General features: G+C 42.3%; 2 protein-coding genes and 1 long non-coding RNA gene across 5 annotated transcripts in view; 2 read left to right on the top strand and 1 right to left on the bottom strand.

The window, feature by feature from the left end:
• The window catches only part of DHRSX (dehydrogenase/reductase X-linked), a 368,637-nt gene extending 350,309 nt beyond the window's left edge, over positions 1 to 18,328 (top strand). The window contains exons 16-17 of the mRNA XM_060291858.1: positions 7,953 to 8,105; positions 14,133 to 18,328. The gene's annotated coding sequence lies outside the window, so the exon portion shown is untranslated. The remainder of the gene's footprint in view (positions 1 to 7,952; positions 8,106 to 14,132) is intronic.
• The window catches only part of LOC115842371 (uncharacterized), an 82,568-nt gene that overhangs the window by 32,692 nt on the left and 28,531 nt on the right, over positions 1 to 21,345 (bottom strand). The gene's annotated exons all lie outside the window — the stretch shown is intronic.
• Positions 8,012 to 19,346, top strand: LOC138842521 (odorant-binding protein-like). Its single transcript, XM_070044746.1, has 6 exons — positions 8,012 to 8,058; positions 10,153 to 10,308; positions 16,301 to 16,404; positions 17,374 to 17,475; positions 18,335 to 18,456; positions 19,167 to 19,346. Exons 1-6 carry the CDS (start codon positions 8,012 to 8,014, stop codon positions 19,344 to 19,346), a joined length of 711 nt encoding a protein of 236 aa, XP_069900847.1.

Here is a 21,345-nt window from a genome sequence, read left to right as displayed (position 1 = left end):
ACGGTTTCTTTGTCCACTCACCTACTGCAGGACATCCTGGCTGCGTCTGAGTTTGGGCAATTATAAATGATGGTGCTATAAAGAGTACAGGCTGTGTGCTTCTAACTATGGGACATTCTGGAAAACCCCAAACCATGAGGACAATAAAAAGATCAGTGCTTGTCAGGGGTTAGGAGGGAGGGCTGAGCACACAGCGCAGAGGATCTTGAGGGCACTGAAGCTCCCCTGGATGACATTACAATGGGGGACACATGTCATTTGACACTTGTCCAAACCCACAGAACGGGCAACACCAGGAGTGAAGCCCGATGCAAACTAGGGACTTGAGGTGATGATGACGCTTCAGTGTAGGTTCATCAGTTACAACAGCTGTACCATCTGTGGGAGCTGCTGACACCAGAGAAGGCTGTGTCTGGGTGGGAGTGGGGGTACGGAAACTGTTTGTCCCTTCCTCTCGATACTTCTGTGACCCTAGAATTGGTCTGAAAAATAACGTCTATATAAAAAAATCATCTTACCAAACAACCAAGCAATCCCCTTCCTATGTCCTTAACTCAAGAGAAACGAAAACCAGAATCACACACGAATCCGTTCGCGTATACTCCCAACAGCGTCAACTGGAAAGAAATCGGACATCCCACAAAACACGACGAGATAAAAAGTGGAGTCTTCACACACACGTAGAATGGGACTTGGCTTTAGAACGGTTGGACACGTCAGTACCTGCATCTCCGTGGTTGAGTGTCTAAGTCACCTGCTGAGCCACAAAGACAAACACAAAAAAGTACATGCTGTCTTCTTTCCTATATTTGACATTCTGAAGCGTGTACGGTGACAGAAAACACGCCAATGGTTGCCTTAGGGCTATGAACAGCAGAAGGTTCTGTCTGAAAAAGGACATGCGGGGATGTCTGGGGTTCTACGGGGGTTCTGTGCGTTGATTGTGGTGGGCAAGTGGCTACGCTAATTATACAACTTTTTCAAACTCACTAAACTGTGCACTTTCAATGGATGTAGTCCCAAATTCCTAACAGAGACACACGACTATAGATAAAATAGGTAACAACGAGCACCTACTGTATACCACAGGGAACACTACTCAACATTCTATTATAACTTATACGGGAAAAGAATCTGAAAAAGGATACATATATATGTATAACTGTATCGCTCTGTGGTGCAACAGAAACTAACACACACTGTAAATCAATTATACTTCAACAACAACAAAAAATACTTTAAAAAAATTAAGTGGATGTAGTCCATTGTATGCATTAGACCTCAGCAAATTAGATGAAAAGTACAAGTTGACATAAACACATTCATACATCTGTGTAATACATACACTCAGTAAAGGTTAAAATCCAACATCACGCTCCTAGAAGAGATGCACAGTAGTTACAAGAATTCCTTAAGTTTAAAAGAAGTGGATTCGAGACTTCTCTGGTGGTCCAGTGGTTAAGACTCCACACTCCCAATGCAGGGGGCCCGGGTGTGATCCCGGGTCAGGGAAGTAAGATCCCTCATGCCTGCCGCAACTAAGACCCGGGACAGCCACATAGATTAAATAAATGTTAAAATAAATTAATTAATAAAAATAAAACAAAATAAGTGGATGGGAAGCATCTACTATGCAACACGAGGCATAAGAAAGCTGAAGCAACTGTGTTAAAACCAGACAGGATAGGGCTTCCCTGGTGGCGCAGTGGTTGAGAGTCTGCCTGCCGATGCAGGGGACACGGGTTCGTGCCCCGGTCCGGGAAGATCCCACATGCCGCGGAGCGGCTGGGCCCGTGAGCCATGGCCGCTGAGCCTGCGCGTCTGGAGCCTGTGCTCTGCAACGGGAGAGGCCACAGCAGTGAGAGGCCCGCGTACCGCAAAAAAAAAAAAGAAAAAAAACCCACACAGGATAGACTTCAGGAATATACGAGTATCAAGGATCACTAATGATAAGGGGTTAAATCATCAGGAAAATATAACCGTATTACAGATGTATGTCTGCAAATAACAGAGATTCAAAACAGAGGGAGCACCATTCTGAGAGATCTAACGTTGAAAACGGACAAACCCACAGTTACAGATTCCGAGTTCAACCCTCCCCTCTCGGTAACTGGTGTAACAAATAAAGTGTCACTAAGGGCAGAGGTGATGGGAGCTGCCCCCTCCGACACCTTGAAATAACTGACCTCCGCCAAGCGTAGAACACATCCTCTCCTCAAGGGCACCTGAAACACCCACAAGGGTCAGCCACATGCTGGGCCATGAAATAAGTCATAACACGTTTTCAAAGACTGGAGTTCTATCAAGTGTAGTCTTGGATCAAAACAGAATTAAGTTAAAAATCAATGAAAACAACGACCTGGGAAATCCTTGAATATTTGGCAATTGAAGAGACATAGCTCTGCTTTGTACAACATGGGTCATAGAAGGACAAGAAGCATGAAAAACCCAACCTATTAAAAATGAGATGTAGCTAAAGCAGCAGCTAGAGGGATATTTATGGCTTTATACGCCCCTATGAGATTTTGTAAAGGATTAAAATCAACGTACTTTTCTCTAAGAATCTAAAAAAAGAGCAAATTAAACCCAGCACAAGATGAAGGAAATAGTAGATATATGAATATATGAAATCATAAATCACTGAAAGAAATCAATACAGAATATATATGCTTTCAGATTAATTTTCAGTGCTCTATGATTTCTTTAGAGAGATGCCAGACATCTGGGAAATGCTTCCTTTTTTTTTTTTTAATTTATTTATTTTTGGCTGTGTTGGGTCTTTGTTGCTTTACAGAGGATTTCTCTACTTGCGACGAGCAGGGGCTACTCTTCGTTGCAGTGTGTGGGCATCTCACTGCAGTGGCTTCTCTTGTTGCGGAGCACGGGCTCCAGTAGTTGTGGCACACGGGCTCAGTAGTTGTGGCTCGCGGGCTCTAGAGCGCAGGCTCAGCAGTTGTGGCGCACGAACTTAGTTGCTCCACGGCATGTGGGATCTTCCCAGACCAGGGCTCGAACCCGTGTCCCCTGCATTGGCAGGCAGATTCTTAACCACTGAGCCACCAGGGAAGTCCCTGCTTCCTAATTTTAATAAAAGTAAAGAGGTAGCAAAGGAAGAATGAGTTTCAGAAAAAATGGGCAGGATGAAGATTGGGTACACTGTGACACGACCCTTCTCGGTGACACACAACATCATTGCTAAGATTCCTGACAAACCTACAGGAGCAGGGTCCTTGTGGGAACGAAGCCAAGGAGAAGTTTTCTGTACGAAGATGGTCCCATGACACAGCAGTAGGCTTGTGTGTGGGCACCGGGAAGGTGGAGAGAAGCATGGGACAGAGCTGGGGACCTCTTAGAAACCACAGCTTTCTGCCGTCCTTCTGCAAATGTCTACTGGGCATTTTTATAAACATTGGTATAAAGTATTGAGGAAGCTTAGAAGACCCTTCCTTCTCCTGGGGAGCTTCCCATTCGTCTGGGAAAAGCAGGCAAACAAGTAAATAAACGGCTATTAGGTCAGATGTCGATGAGTCGTGGTGCACAAAATAAAACGGAGAGAACAGCTGCGACAGACTACAGGTTTGAAGGAGGATGCCTTAACATAATCGAAGGAACATTGCTCCACACAGAAAGAAGGGCAAGGGCAGACACCTTGGGATGACCATGCTTCTGCCACTGAGAGATTAAGTGTGTGTCCCGGGTGGAGGGCTACAGAGCCTGTGAGGTCATGGAGGGTCTGGGGACCGGGTCAGCTGTGACCTTACAAGATTTACATGGACTTTGGGGTAGAAGTTTTCCCTGGGAAGACTTTGGAATTTTCTAAGTGGTGGCTAACATCACAATATTTGTACCTCTTCAGTGGTCACGATGCTTGCTTTGTTTGCAATACTTTTGCACAGCAAATGAGTTGAAATGGAAGCGCTTTGAAAAGAAACAGGCCAGAAAAGATCGGGGTCGGAGGCTTTCCATTTTAGCCTGTGCCAAAGCTGTCCATTAATACTTTATGGAAAAGGCAGGGGGAAATTTAGTCTATTTTGCACAAACTATTGAAACCTCTGAAATATTTATTTTAAAAATAGCAAGCGACCTTTTTTTCTTTCTCCCCTGAAGAAAAATAAACCCTGTTCAACCAACTGCTCCCTCCTTGGAAACAACTGTCTTGGCCATTTACCAGCTCTCACTGAAAGTATGTTATAGATAGAAAGCCAACAGGCTATTGTAACTCAACTTACAAGCGGAACTTATTTATCTTTTATCAGCGCTATACAGGAAAATCAGGGTCTTGCAATGTCCTGGAACCCTTGCACAGAACTGGTGAAAATTAGATGTGTTTCCTTGGAACTTCTGAAAATCTGCCCTTCCCCACATTTATAGAGAGACGTGGGGTGTGTAGTTTCTCTGGTGTTTTTGTTTTGCTTTGCTCAACCGTAAGATACGAATAAGTGAGACCTTCAAAGGATGGATCAGTGTGAGCTTTCACACCAGTAAGGAGACATTTAAAATTTTCACTAAGTTTCTCTATGCATGCAAAAATCCTCTGCTTGGTTCAACTTGAATTTTATATATACTTATAATCAACATGGTTAACATGAAAGTATATTATGCATTATATAAAAGTATACATTATACTATTATAAAATTATATGTGATATAATATATATTAAATATTTTATATATTTATATTAGAGACGTTTATTACGTATAATGTATATTTGCTATATATATCTTACATTCGTTCTGTTTCTCTGGAGAACCCTAATACAAGCTTCATGAGCAATTATTAAAGAATGCTTTTTAGATTTGCAAACAATATTATGGGGTTTGAGAAACATGTATTTGCTATATTTGATTGTTGCTCTCTCTTCTGAATCATTTATTTGTTATACTGTTGATACTTATTTATTCCTCAATTAAAAAAGTGACTTTAGCACCTATTCCTCTCCAAATACGCCAAGCTTCTCTCTTCTTCTCTTGCCAAATTCTTCAAGAGAGGTGTCTAAACAAGAGTACCCCTATCTCTCCTTTTCATGTCTCTCTGGAACGCACCTCAAAGCCAAGGGGAGGGTGGGGCTTATGGATGTCATACGGACAGGAGCCGACATGATGAGTGACCGGGATGCACCCACATTTCAACCATCTCCACACCGTGAAGTACGACGGATCACGTCAAGTTCTGACCTAATGACATGCCACATGCCACCTCTGAGAAGGAACTTGCAATGTCATTGTGGGGTTCGGTGCAAACTCCTGTTTCTCTCTTTGCCCCGAGAATGGGCACTTCCCACAGAAAGAGCTATTTCTCCTCTGGTGTCCTGGAATGAGGAAACATGGAGCAGAGCCTTCCACGAGCTGCCGCGTGCATGGCGGGGAGGCTGAAATAAACACTGACCCGTGTCGACTACCACTGACGCTGGGTGCTGGGGCCACCAGCCAAGCGGGCTGAGGAAGACGTCTGGTATGTTCTCACACATCACGTGTCCACATACAGACTCCACCACGTGCCCCGAAACGACCCAAGGTCCATCTTCTGAGTGTCAGAAGCCTGCAGGCAGACATCTACATCTCTGGCTGTTCCTCCTCTCTCCCGATCTGTGCTCAATCTGCAAGCACCTGACGGAGGCTCTATTTCAAAATGTTTGCAGAAACCAAACATAAGTCATTACTAATACCAGGACCACCAGGAACAAATACCACCCTCTCATCCATTGCTCTGATTTCCAACAAGACCCCTGAGTGGTCTCACCCGGCTCCGCCGCTGTTAAGAAGTGAAATACACAATCTGATTAAAGTTAACGTTACAGCATGACCTTTCTCCACTCAAAACTCACCGGGGGCTTTCTGTTTTGCTAAGCGTTAGAGACCACATTTCAAAAATGCTTCTGTGTCTCCACAATTCTCCTGTCTGTATGTGACTTGCGAGGTACAGAGGGAAGCCCTGAGAATTTATGACCAATTGTTATTTAAACAGCTTATGCATTACCTCAGTATATACGGTAATTTTATTTATGCCTTACCCCAAAGTAACACCTGTGTTGTCAAGTTCATCTGTAATGTAAGGATAATAAGGGCCCTTATTTCAGAGGGTGGCTAAAAGAATCCCAAGAGATATGCCGAAAACATTTAGATCAAAGCGTAATATATATCCTCCCAGTAAGTTCAAAATATTTTCAAATTTCCAATTATTTTTTCTTGGATCCACCTTTTTTAAAATAATTCTTTCTAAATTCCAAATATATACGCATGTTCCAGTTCTCTTTTTACTTATGCTGTACTAAATTCAATGTTAAATGCATAATAACCTGTATGATTTTACTGTTGTGTCATTTGTGAGACTCCCTCAAAGTTTCAGCAAATAGAAAATTCTGGTTTGCTTTTTTAAAGTTCAAGCATTCTCCCATTGTTCTGCGAAATGTTTTAGACAGAATAATTAGTTAAACTTGATGAATCTTGTTTTCCAAATGTTTTATATCTTTTGTGATCGTTTATTGAAATGCTCTCTCAGTCCTGAAAGAAGCGTGTTGAACTCTCCCACTCTAATTTTGCAATCGTAGTTCTGTCGCTGTCTGCTCCGGTGATTTCAGGATCCAGTGTTCCTCATGTGCTCTTTTAGGACTTTACACCTTCCTGGTGTGTTTCAGCCTTTACTCTTCTCCACTGCTCCTTTTTTCCCCCCTTTCTTGCATGTTTTGCTAATTCTGTCTGATATTACTACAGCCATAACAGCTTACTTAAACTTAGTGTTTGCTGGGTTTTTATTAATTTTATCCTGAATGTGCACACAAGGTGTCTTGGTTCAGAGGTGGATTTCCGGTGAAGAATCTCACAGGAAATAGTAAGTGCATTCCTGGGGCTTGCCCCAGTCCTCACCCAGGGGGGATGCAATGAGAAACAAGTCAATTGTTCAAAGTAAAGAGCCTAACGCCCTGGGGGGCAGGAAAAATGAGTTTTCTTTGTGTGGACAAGTCAAAGGGGAAGCTGTCCTCTGAAGGAGTGGCTCCTTCCTCCAGCCTTTGGAACGTAAATGAAACCTCCCCAGGAGCCTGAGACACCTGCCTTTTTTATCCCTACCAATGGCCATAAGGTCATGGGATCATTCCTCCTTGAAGTGTAACTACCCCAAGTGAATACCAGTCTTCTAGGGGCCTTGGGGCTTAACCAAAAGATAAGTCTGAGTCCTAACCAGTTATCTTCGGGGGAGATAAGAGAAGTTTTATTATCCTGTTGGATCAGAACAAGTATTTCCTTCATTAGAGAGACAAATGGCTACACACCTAACCCTTATGGCATGTGAAAATGTTTCCAGGATAAGTGAAAGGTAACATTTCCTAATTTTATATCATATATACTTCAGTGTCCCACTGACTGAAGCGTTTTTGTTTCGTTTTGTTTTCTTTAAAGAAACACTGAAAAAGCCAGAAAAGTTTTCTTTCTCCAACATGTTTTTTTTAGGATTTTTATGGTATATTCCTTTCCAGTGTGTTTGCATCTTTATATCTAAGAAGTGTATCTAGTAAAGAACATACATTGTACATTTTCCACAGTCTGATTCTCTTTGTATGTTACATGGAGATGATAGTAAATTTTAAATAAGTTTATTACTGTATATGTATGTGCAAACATAGATGACAGATAAATTTAGGTAAATTATATACTATAATGTAACATTTAATACGATCTATCTACCTAGCTAGCTATTTGTCTATCTACATACAATTTCATTCTATCGATTTCAAGTTCTGTGTATTTCACCAAAATTAACAATTAAAAGAAGAAAAGGTATTAGACTTAGTAGTCACTCTCTCGGGAATCTTTTCACTCAAGCGACTGTATGACTTACTGTCTTCCACTCATCAGATCTCTGCCCAGGTGCCCTGGGTTATGCTTCTATATAACTCTCATCAATCTCCTACACTGTGGGTTTATTCCTCTGTTTCCTGTCTCCCCTCTTGGAACAGAAGCTCTGTGGATCTGTACCTGTGTGGGCCGCTGTTTTCTCTGCTGCAAGCCTAGAACAATGGCCTTCCCCCAGCCTGGGCTCAACAGAGACCTGCTGAACCCTGGGTATTGGCACCTGTGAAAATACCCACTTTCTGGACAGTGTGCATGGGGTAAGTGACTACTCTGCTCTCTGCTGTACTTTTTGAAACTGGAGCATAGTTAATTTACAATGTTGCGTGAGCTTCGGGTGTAGAGCACAGTGATCCAGTTATATATATACATACTATCACTCTTCATACATACATTTAAAAAAATTTTCACTGCAGTACAGTGGCTTTACAATGTTGTGTTAGTTTCTGCTGTACAGCAAAGTGAATCAGCTCTACGGATACATCTATCCCGTCTTTTCTGGATGTCCTTCCCATTTAGGTCACCACAGAGCACTGAGTAGAGTTCCCTGTGCTATACGGCAGGTTCTCATACATACACATTCTTTGTCAGATTCTTTTCCATTATAGGTTATTCCAAGACACTGAACATCTGCTGTACTTTTTAATAGTTATTTTTTAAAAATCTGAGACACCCATTCATTCCACAGACACTGAATTTGTCTCCTAACACAGTCACCAGATGGCTACAATTTAGGAAGGTTCATTAAGTGCTGTCCTTGAGTGCAGGTAACCTGCTAGGCAGGATTTCAGAGGAAGCTCTCATACGTTTCCAGCGTGACTTATTTGTGCTGAGAGTGGCTTTTTCCTCAAAGGCGGGACTAGCTAATATGGAACTGTAACTCAGGGACGGGGAGGGGGAAGCAATTCCACAGTCCATGGACAGTAAACATGGTGACAAACAACGGAGCTCGGAGCCATGGCCCCACAAGAACGCCATACCCGCCATGTGGCAAAATAAATACACACACCGAGACGAAAATAAAGAACAAACAGACACTATGCACGTTAAAAGCAGTGCACGGATAATGGGGGAGACAGTGGTCCCTGCCCTTCCAGAGGGAAGCTGCCCCTCTGACGTTTGTACAAACTACGGGACTGTCTCCTCTAGTTGGGTCAATACCTATTTTCATGATTGAAACGGGCCACACGCGTATCTTGAAGTTAGCACAGACACTGGAGGTGTGACCAGGGTTTGCATTTTTCCCCATCTGCATGGATGGATCTGTGGGATTCTGTATGGCCCGAGGGGCGCACAGGAGGCTTGAGGAGGAGAGATTCCTGGAGAGAAAACTGCATGGCAAGATGAAGACCCTTGCTCCTGCTATCCCCATTTGGAGACCTGAGCCCGGCCCTTTCTGAGCCTGAAAACTTCTCCCTAACAATGCTAAAGTTGAGACTAAAACATAATAATAGCAATAATAATAATAACTATTATTAGAATATGAAGCACGAGTAGGGGCTGCTTTGGCTACACCAGCAAATGCCTGAGATCCCCTTGGAATGACACAGTGCACTGTGGAATCCACATAATCAATTATCAGGGGGCATTTTTCTAGGACATGCATTCTCAGTGGTGGCAATACTGCCCCTAAAAGGGGCCCAAAAGGGATTCCTTGTGGGTTAAACAGAATCACGTTCTTGTATCTACAAAGCCCAGACACAAACAGTGTATGTAACCAGACAGACAGTTATTTCTGCTACTAAGATTTCATGGAGGTGGGGCTGGCTGAAGAAGAAAGATCTCAAAAGGCTCCTTGGAAAAAGGGGGTGTGATGGCTGTTTTATGGATGTGCGTGTGAGTGTGTGTGTGTGTGTGTGTGTGTGTGTGTGTGTGTGTCCCTTTTGGGGCTTTATACACGTGTATCCAAATTTATCTGCCCCATAGCCTAGCCATCTCCTCCGACTCACAATTACTCCATTACCTGGGTCCATATACACTTCTACTGAACATGTCTTCCACGGTCTCTGTGCATTTATATTGTCTTTTAATTGGGTCCTCTTCCATTTCTACTCTGCTTGTAAAAGAGAAGGTGAGCCAGCCAATTACCAGCTGGACTGCAGTTCCTGCATTTGATAACACAGTGTAAGCTATTTCAGGAATATCTCCATTTCTTCCTTTACCACTCATTTGGGTAGTCACACAAGCTTATAAATCCTGCTTTGTTCAGTAAAGTTAGATAATTTGTGCTGATGTGCAAAAGAGAAAGGAAGCTCCTGAGGGATGATGTCAGACAAAATTAAAAGAGAGGAACTAAAATTTCTGCAGAGAATTTTGCTTTCACCTTTCAGGAGAATGGAAAACCCTTTACGTCGCATCCAATAACCCAGAGAAGACCAGTGAGAACGGGCCATTCAAGGTTTATATGCGTAATATTCATCTTGATGATGAAAATGACAGAGCAGCCTTCAACTTTTTTGTCAAGTAGCAAAAATAACGTAGAAGGAAACCACATATAAATCCCGCAGCCTGAGGGAGGGTCTGGCTTGCATGTTTGCAGGGAATTATCGGGATTATATGTCGAGAAGCATGACTCCCTGAGTTATGGGGCTGAGAAGGGTCTCTGGAGTTGTGGGATCAGGTCCGCTCTAGGCCTCCAGGGAATGTCCTGGAGCCTTTGCTTAGGGGGAGGAGTCCCAGAAGCTCCACTGGCATCAACTCATGACAGGAAAGAGGGACACAGCAGGGGGAAGAGGATCCTGCCCTCGACCCCCACAGTCCCACCCAGGGGCTTGAAATCCTTCACGCGTAATTGGTGAGCGATGGCTCCCACTGTGCCCCAGAAGCTGTGGGCAGGTAGAGGACACGCAGTGCGCTCTGCCCTGAAAGGCTTACACACGGCGATGTTCAATCGTGACTAAATTTATTAGAGCTCTCAGAGCCCCAAGTACCACCCATGGAATGCTGACTATACTGCAGGTGGTTTCCTAAGAACTCAAATGAATAAGAGAAGATGAAGAAACACGCTTCTGACCTTCATTGGTGAAAGGAGAGTGAGGGATACAGATTCACATGCTAATAACAATACTGTACGTGAAATTCTACAATAATGTTACGGATGAGGTGGAAAGACGGCACCAGGAAGCTGCAGAGGGTGGGAACACGGGGAGTCTGAAACATTACATGGGGAATGTGACGCACACAGGATGCTTTGAAGGGGGACTGGGATTTCTAAACAAAGAGCTCGGAAGAGGGAGAAATACGGCCATCCTCAGAGGCACCCATTCATTTAAAAACCCAGGAAATAGCAAATAGCATCAGGGAGCTGGGATAGCATGTGTGGAGGTCTCTGTAAAAGCGGAGATTTAGAAAAGAAATATCAGACTTCGTTCTGAAGACTCTTATATGCCCAACGACTCTCAGTTTCAACTTTGCCACAACAGAAATGGGTATCTATTGAGCTATGCAGAAGCAGTCAAATTCCACTTCTTTCTGATTATGCTTCTCCTATGAACTCATGAAATATAAAAGAAACAAGGTTTGGATTCTCAAATTTAATTCTGAAGTTTCAGCTTCACCATATAGATCAACGGCAATGCTTTAAACTAAATAAGAATATTTTAGGAACTGTAGATCTCGGTGTCTGTCTCTCTCACATCTAAACTTTACGTTACATTAGTAATAAATGTAAACACATAATTTGATGATTTCGTCCTTGAAAGAACAGTTATTCCCACACTAACATTTAAGTTTAAGCAGAAGCCAAACATAAAGAAATGAAGCAGCAGGAATTATTTAAATCGAAGAAATATAGGGGATCCAAAAGCATCAAAGAGATCTCTTGTCAATGGGATTAAAATACATATTTATATTGTAGGTGTAACTTATGTTAATGTTTCCTTTTATCTGTCCTTTAAATCCAAGTATGATGGCACTGAGAAATACAGCTTAATAATTCAAAAAAAATGGCAGTATAAAGAAAGAGGGCAAGTGCAAGGAAGAAATCTAGGAGGAGACAGAAGACTAAAGGAAATATTTCTATCAGTATAAATAACCAGGGCAAATTTACTGTCCAGAAGAGAGTCAAGCATAAAGGCTTGAAACTAAGGACAGAAAGTTATTAACCTGTTAGGAACTGAAAGAAATTGGGAATAGAGGAGAAGGGCAGCTTTTCCGATGATAAAAAAATGAAGAACAGATACCAAAAAATTATAAAAGAAATTGAAGTCTATTTCTGAAGACCTAATTTCTAACTATATACGTGTAATCCAACAATCTCTCCCTATTTTCACATACTTTGAAGAATAAAAACATTAAGAAAAAAATAACTAAGAGATTTATGCTTGGAGAGATTGGTTTATAAATATATATGATTGATCATCTATTATACAAAATATATAACTGGTTGTATACACATAATTATACACACACTCACACACACACATACATATCCCATCCCAGTACATGTATCTGTTAGTTCTCAGTATTTTTTTTTTTAAGAATACATAACCTGGTTGTTTGCTATGTTTAGAATGTTGGTGCCCCATTTAATTGACATTACATGTGGGCACACTTTTAAACATCAACTTTATGGAAGTTTATTTATCTGTAATTATATGCACCCTTGTGAAGGGCAAAGTTCAGTGAGTGTTGACATATGTGCACACCTGTGTAATCACCACCACAGTTAAGACGTAAAACCTTTCCATCACCCCAGAAAATTCCCTCTCTCTCTCTGACCATGAAATGTCTACCGATCTAGCCAGAGGTAACAACTGACCTGATTTTCCCACCTGTTCTCGAACTTCAAACAGTTACACACTCTGCACCTTTTTCTCCTGGTTCTTTCACTCAGCGTATTACTTTAAAAATGTATCCACCAGGGCCTCCCTGGTGGCGCAGTGGTTGAGAGTCCGCCTGCCGATGCAGGGGACACGGGTTCGTGCCCCGGTCCGGGAAGATCCCACATGCCGCGGAGTGGCTGGGCCCGTGAGCCATGGCCGCTGAGCCTGCGCGTCCGGAGCCTGTGCTCCGCAACGGGAGAGGCCACACCAGTGAGAGGCCCGCGTACCGCAAAAAAAAAAAAAAAAAAGTATCCACCAGGCTACATACACAAGGAGTCACATCTTTCACGGCCCAGTGAAAGGACGATGGGGATATAAATATTCGTACTTCGGCAGTCATTGGACAACTGTGTTATTCTTCCCCACCTGTGATGACTCTAACTCTGCTGTGAGTAGTTCTGTACTAACCTTTGTGCTGCCGTACACTCTCAGTCCTCTCGGGTAGGCGTGGAGCGGCTGCTTCCTAGTGCAAGTGTACGTTTAGCTACAGGAATCGGTAAAGTACCCAGTAACAATCCCTGTTGGACGATCACCACCAGTGTTTAAGGCATTCAACGGCAATACGTCCTTTTACAAACTTGGAATGAACATCGTCTGCCACTTCATCCAGTCTCATTGATGTAAAGTGGAATCTCACTGTGGTTTTAACTGGCTTTTCCCTAATGACGAATAATGGGGGTACACAGTTTCACACCGCCTTTCTTCTGGACGTGTCCTGTTCAATAATTTATCCAATTTTTGTTGGGTTATTTCCCCTTTTATTTGGGTTGTGTGCATCTTCACATATGACAAATAACATGTTTTTGTCTTACACTTACACACAGAGATACATGAAGACAGCCTTTTGTTATACAGGTGACACATGTAATTATCTTATGTTACACGTACATAATTTAAGTCAGATGTGTATCATGTGTATTTCTGCATTTGCTTGTGCGTGTCTGAATGTGTTTGTATACACACGTGTGGCTTTCAGTGTTTAATTCTCTAAAAGGTTTTTTATAGAAGACATTTGTGTTTTGATGAAATTAAACTCACTGTCGTCTTTATTTTTTTGGCTATCATATCATCTAATAAACCATTGCCAGGGTTGTGAGAACCCCGAAGGTCTGTCATGATGGCTAGACCTCTCAATTTCCAGAAAGTATTTAAAGGGAAGACTTGTTTTCTTCTTTTCTAAAAGTCTAGATTTCTTCATGCTTATTTGGCTGTAAACGTGACCTGTTTATCTGCAGTTTATCTTTGGAACGCCTCACGTTTTATGCGTAGACATGACATCCTTGCCTCCTGACAGCTGCCTGATGTTAGACAACATATCTCTTCTCTTTCGAATGTCACATCGTTCATAGCCACTAAAAGGATACCTGACACAGGGTCTAAAGAGGGTAAATCAGAGAAAATCCTAATTGTGTGTCACATTTTTATCACGGTAATCAACCAACTTGAAGATCTTTTGTTTTTAAGGTTCCACGGAAAATGCACAGAATTATATGCTCACGGAAGAAAGATAGGAGACAGTGTTTGGCAAGTTGACTGTAAGTATGAGAGTGTTTCACTGGTAAAGGTCTATCAGGGTAGAAATCTTGGTCTCAACTTCCTTCAACCACTCCATATATCCGAATTCTCGTTCTATTAACAATCAGAGGTGTGACCAGGCACCAGTCCCTAAATCTTCCAAGCACTTGGTCATGAGCAAAGGGTTCAATCGCATGAATTGGACAGCCCGTCCCGATTAGGAGTGTTACTCATTGAGAGACTAAGCACGGGTGTGGAGAACTTGTATTTCATAAGGTGCTCAGTATATGAAACTGTTTCTACGTAATCTAAAACAACCTTACGAACTAACGTCTCATGGATCTATATTGAGTTTAGACATCAATGCCACTCCATAGAGTACACTCTTAAAAAACCATCTTAGAACATCTTCATCCATCCAACGTCTGGTGGATGAATATAAATCCAAGGATATCATAAATGATTTCAATTCTCCAGCACAGTTCTTCATAAACACAGCTTCTGTTCAAAGCAATGGGGATGCTGGCTCAGATTTCTATCTCTAAGTCCTTTTTAATTCACTCATTCTGAATTTGGAATGGTCTAAGGGGTACGTATTGGATTAAAATTTAAACATGATCAACCTGTGCTTCCTACCCTTGCCTAACATAACCAACAGCAAAGTGACTGTACCATGAACACAAGTAGGGAAAACATATGCCTGAAACGTACCCCTACACATTCATCAGTAATTTTTAGATTGCGAGATTTTTTTTAACTCCTGTATTAATTTTTCCTTTAGCTGATTCATTAATGCTTCTACTATATTTTCTTCTTCACTTTTCTCCACTGCTGTAAATCATTTAAATGGATTTCAAAAGGGCAACTTAAGATGGAAGAAAAACAGAGTAGCTGGCCTTCTTGTGCAGGTCTCTTGGGAACTAGCTATTGGAAACGCACCCCCCCCCTTTGATTTGGGGACTCTAATGTGTACCCACAGTATGCAGCGCACAGCAGTGGCTTTGATGGTGACGTGAGACCCGGAAGACAGATTTACTTTCACTGTCTCCATCACCTTCATTGCCTCTACAGCCTATCTAGTGATGCTGCAACGTCCACCTCTGTAAAAACCACGGCTATAACACAGGTGGTCACTGAGGACCTGAAGAGACGCATAATCTGATCTAAACTGTCCCAATGTTACCCAAAGCTCATGGACTCAGAGTGCGCTCGGGCAAGACGCGTGTACCTGTCTGGGGCCGTGAGACTCTGAAGCTGTTTCGGCTATTTTTTTCTTTTTCTCAAGCAGACTGATGCTTTTTCAGTGTTTCAGACAAGGAGCAATGGTACCCGGGGTTTCAGGAACACAGCTGGCACTTTTAGATCCTACCTGGATGAGCGATCGCAATAAGGTGTGAGGCAGGGCTCACGAGAGAATGCGTTTAGAGGGTTCAGAAGGAAAGCGAGGTAGGTCGCTGCTTGTTCCTCCCCAGATAAACAAGGCAGAGTGGACGGGCAGAGCCAGAGACGAAGGTGCAACCCTCCAGGTGGGGTGTGAGTTAACTGTTAGGGGGTCCCTGCCTGCACATCCTAGCAGGTAAAACTGTCTTCATAGCAATAGACATGGTGGTGGTCTCTACACATCTGTGAAGTAATAACCTAGACCGAGGGGCAGAGGAAACGCAATAATTAACATACGGCGTTCAGACGGTTCCCTGGTACAGGGTAGGCACTCAGGATCACACAGTTTTGAGTGGTTTATTGACTTTGGTCCCAAAGAGAAGTCAATTCCATGGCTGGGATCATGGAAAACCAAAGAACTGTAGAATTGGGATCTGATGAATGGCTCACGTTGTTTAAAAAAAACTGTCGGATCCATTAAAAAACATCTTCTAGAAAACATCTTAGTAAGATAGCAAGGTGTGGCCAGTTTAATTGTATAAGAAGGTGGGAATGAGGAAAAGTCTTCCCTGCTTGCCTTCCTTTACTATCAGCTGTAGCATTCAGCACACCCACGGAGTGAGACTGAGATCAACACAGGATGTACGGTTGCTAATACCCTAGAGGTGCCCTGATAAATCTAATCGACAATAATTAATGCAGGGTCGTATATATGTAAATTCTCTCTCACAGATGTAAGTAAAAATAAAATCAAAATTATTCCTCTCTGAAAATGCTCTGAGAATGTATAATGTCAACATGGATGAACTAGACAAGACTACGAAACTTACTGGACTGACTGGTATGTATTACATCCTAATATTCCCATTGCCACTGTCACGTAACATTTCCATCGTCAGTTTTTTTATTCAGAAAGTCAGTAAGTGCTGACAATATTCATTACTCAGGGTACAAGGCCTAGGTCTCTATGTTTACTGAGTTAACGACCCTGGAGAGTAATCGATCAAGAAAGAGGGGCTTGTAGGGGTGGGAAGTATCAGATCATCACAAATTTCAAAATAATTCCCACCTGCTGAAATTAAAAAGTAAAATACGGAGTTTTACTAGGAATAGTTTAACATGTCAACTAATTTCAAGCCCTGGTTATAATCAGGCTGACCTCCATTTCTCCATTCAGGCCACTTTTCTAATGCATTCTGAGCCTTGGAACTGAAGCTTTAAAAATAAATCTTCATCTTGTTGAACTGTTCTGCTGCACTGTTAGGGATACTGGCATCACCCCAAATACCTGCACAGGGGCACTGAGAGATGTGTGTATCACTGGGACAATAGGTGTCTATTTCAGAAGAGGTATTGGGTAGAATGGTGGGGTAATTAGAGAATAAATCTTCTCCCATCACCCATCACCCTGTGTGACAGGGTGCATGTGTCTCTGGAAGTGGACAATTGTGTTTCCAGTTTATGTCAGTCTAGAACAAGGCATGAGTGTCAGGTATAGATTCTAGGAGGTTGATAAAGGACCAAGTAGGGTCCACACTGTGATCATGGAGCCCCAAATTCATAGACCTCCTGGTCAGCCTTTGGGGTCTCGCTGCTGATGCTAGATACTGCCTAGTTGCAGCGTTGTATTGGGATTCATTCTCAAGACAGACAGCAGACACCTGTGTCATGGGAAACGGTAACCAGCTGAGACTCTCTTACATTGTACACCAAGCGAAATCTGACTTGCACATTCAATTCCTTGTTCTGTATTCAGACATTTCCCCGGGTTCTAACGGGCAAAATTCTGCTTCTGCATGGTGATTTTCAGGCAGAGGAAATAACACGAAAGAGGAAGACTTTGAGAAGTTCAAGCAGATGACGAGAGAAGAGGGGATTCCGGAAGAAAATACTGTGAATGTCACGGAAGCTGGTAACAGAATTATACTTTTTCCTGAATGTATCCTTCACCTGGCATGTAAATACGCTATCGGGAAACAAGTCAATTGATTTAAAACTTCCTCTTCCACGAGTCATCTTTTATAAAATCCATCACTTAAAAAAAAGAAACTTTGGAAATACTGAGAAACGGTAGTAATCGGTGGTTCTTTGATTCCTGCCGTTTTGATTTTCCCCAGTGGAAAAAAAAAGTGACTTCACCGCCTAATTCTAAGTAAACACAGCCGGTTATTAATGCTCTTTCATGAAACAAATCAACAAGCACATGCTGTGATTTCATATGTGCCAAATGTTGTAAGTAATATTTTGTGTCCCAGTAACTTAAATTCTGTCACTAGAGAACTTTTTCTGTTCCAGTAGGTAATTTCGCTTCTCTTGAGCCCTATTACATTTCAGATTTGTTGGTTGATTCATGCTGAGCCGTTCTGGTGAGACAGCCTTATCCTGCAGGAATCACGCCAACCACAGTCATTACAGAGAAGCAGGGATGTGGCCAGAAGTTGGTGGAAACTAGTTTGCGTTCCAGTCAGGCCTGACATGATGGCTGTCCATACACATCCCAACTCCAGGAGGACTGGGGTTAAAGAGACCTCACACTTCCCGCAAGAACAATGTTTACTTTTGCCCCGCTCAAGGCCTTCCAGCCACACTGTCTGAAACACGCGTTTGGTCTATATTCCCCTTCAGAAGGTGACTTTGTTCTAGCGGAACCTTTAAACTTTCTAAACTAAGAGAGCCTCAGAAAACGACACTGATCTAGGCTAAAGTGTGTTTTTATTTTTCTGTTTGAACAAAACGGAAGGAAAAAAGCAAATAAAAACACTATCTTCCAGGTGAATGTGATAAGAAGATGTGGTACGTATGTACAATGGAATATTACGCAGCCATAAAAAAGAATGAAATAATGCCGCTTGCAGCAACATGGACAGACCTGGAGATGATCATACTGAGCGAAGTAAGTCAGGCAGAGAAAGACAAATATCATGTGATATCGCATATATGTGGACCCTAAAAACTGATCCAAAAGAACGTACTTACAAAACAGAAACAGTCACAGAGAAAAAAACTTATGGTTACCAAAGTGGGAAAGGGGCGGGGACGGCTAAATTAGGAGCTTGGGACTGACATATACACACTACTATATATAAAATAAACAACAAGCACAGGGACCGATACACAATATTCTGTAATAACCTATATGGGGAAAATCTGAGAAAGAATTGATATACCTGTATGTATAACTCAATCACTTTGCTGTACACCTGAAACGAGCACGATATTGTTAATCAACTATACTCCAAAACAAAAATTAAAAAAAAAATTCTCAAAGCCCCAAAAGACAAAACTTTTGGAATTAGGAGAGAAGTGTACCTCAGTCACAGAACTGGTAAACCAGTTTTAGATGAAACAGCCACACAAGCATGAATCCTGACATCATAACTCCTAGAGCGGATCCCAAATGGGAAAGGTCCCACCGTATGTACATCCTTAGGAAAATTCCAAATGGATCCTCCCATGGCACAGAGATGTGTCCACCGGGAATCTGTCCATTGGATTCACTAACAGCTCCTCTACCCTTGGACGTCCTACTCCCTGAGGCTCACCCCTGTCGGCTGCCACACAGTCAACTCTACTAAACTGTGGTCCTGTTTTATTCACCTGCAGGATGTGTCACTGGGAACCAGGCACATCATCTCCTCCATGGAATCAAGGTCAACAACACGAAGACAACGTTCCTGGTTCCTGCAGAACAATCCCCCTTCTCTCTTCATCATCACACTCCCTTTCCCATTTCATCTCTCCTGGTCACCATTCATGTCCCGTCTGGTGCTGCTTGATTTCTGAGGGTTTAAATAAATAGATTTAATATATACCCTGCACATGTGTGCTTGTGCAGAAAGTCACCTAATTTAAAACACACACATATGCACATTCAGTACCCAGGAAAATGTGCTTTTAATAGGATAGATGCTCCATCAGACACAATTCTGATGAGGATTAAATACAGATGTCCTAGAGATGTCCAGGAGAGAAGGAGAAAAAGGACTAAACCATCACCGGACAGGGGACGGGGTCACGGATACTCATATTGTAGTGGGAGGGGGCAGTCTGGTCGAGAAAAACGTCCCCAGAAAGCATCTTATTCATTACAGGAAGGGGAACTTGTGTTTGAATCACTGAGATTTATGCACAGAAAATGCAAGACGCCATGTCCCATCACTGGGGGGAAACAGCACCAACACTTCTGAAATTGCGCTGAAGACCTGATATTTCTTAACGATTAGATCCCTCGTAATCGAAGATGGGGCAGCAGCTGAGACTTGGTCAATCCACAGGATCGTGAAGTCCGCGTACTGCTTGGAGGGGCCAGATGACTGAGAGCTCAGTCAGGAAGATGGACCTGCAAACACAGCTCAAAACATCTAAAGATGGTATTCCATCCTCTTACGCTTCCAAGAGCAGTAGACACTAGTATTCCCAAGGAGTGGCCATTCCCACTCTAATGGGCAGAGCACACAGTGATCAGCTCCGCACGGCACTCAAGGTGTTTTGGGTCTCAAAGATCTAGCAGCCTCCGTGCATAACTTATTCCCAGGGTGGGGCTAAAGTTCAGGGAACGGGTCCAAGCCCCGGGAAAACAGAGCTACACCTAAGCAACATTTACCAGAATAAACGTTGTGGTGCCTCCACAGACACGGACTCCAAATGTACAACGGACAAGTGTCAGAGACATCAGCACTGAAGATTAAAAGGACTCTGTCTGAAAGTAACAAAGCCTCCGTGGCAATGCTTGAATTATTTCTCTTGTGTATGTAGGGTGTATGCAGTTGGAGCTCTAACTCCGGTCTTCACAGTATGTCAGGAAATGCTGGATTGGTTGGGTGGAAATACACAAGGGCAATGCAACAGAGAGTGATGGGATGAACCTCTTAAGGAACACTGAAAGGTAGGACCTGGCATAAACAAGTTAAGCAACTGTGAAATAGTACATGTGTTCGTGATGTGAGCAATCTTAATAGGGAAAACAGGGTAGTCACCACGAATGCTACAGAAATGAAGAAAAATGCAGAAGAAAACCGGAAACAAAGTTATGCCAACCAAATGAACACGTGATGAAATGGACACTTTTCTTGAAAGATCTGTTACCAACACTGACACAAGATGGAACAGAAAATTTGACTAGTCCCTTTTCTTATAAAAGATTTTCAATCTGTCATCACACAATTTTCCATTAAGAACTTGGGGGTCCAGAAGATCTCACTGCAGAGTCTTCTCAGACATGCAAAGAAGAGACGGCACTAAACTTAAAGCTTTCAGAAGGAGAGGATGAGGGAGCCTGTCCTACTCCTTTTAGGAGGTTAGCATGACCTAAAACCCCCAAATCTGATCAAGACGTCTTAATATACACAAACATATGAGTTCATATTAAAATATCTCTATATCTTAAACTGTTCTTTAATCCCCTAGACAGAATTAAGTCCTCTCAACAGAATGGTATAATTTACACATTGTACCTATGCATGCATTTTTATCACAACACAAACCTATTAACATATTGGAGAGCAGTCTTTGTTTTGCACGTACATAAGGATTAAACTACATGGAGAATCTTGCTTCTGCTCTTTTTCAGAGGGTAATACTTTTAGAGATTATTTGTATGTGGATTCATCGAGATCTAATGTATTAATTTTTTCCATCTCACACTGATACGTTATAGCCACCAGATTGTGAAGTTGTTTTAAATATTTCAACATTACAAACAACAAACCAGTGAATCATACTTACACATATCAATCATTTTAAAATTTCTGTAAACGGAAACGCCTTGTCCAAGTAAACACAC

The sequence above is a fragment of the Globicephala melas genome, chromosome X, assembly GCF_963455315.2.
Source record: "Globicephala melas chromosome X, mGloMel1.2, whole genome shotgun sequence".
Classification (NCBI taxonomy): Eukaryota; Metazoa; Chordata; class Mammalia; order Artiodactyla; family Delphinidae; genus Globicephala; species Globicephala melas.
Note: the sequence above shows the minus strand (reverse complement) of the source record. Positions and strands in the feature narration are given on the sequence as shown.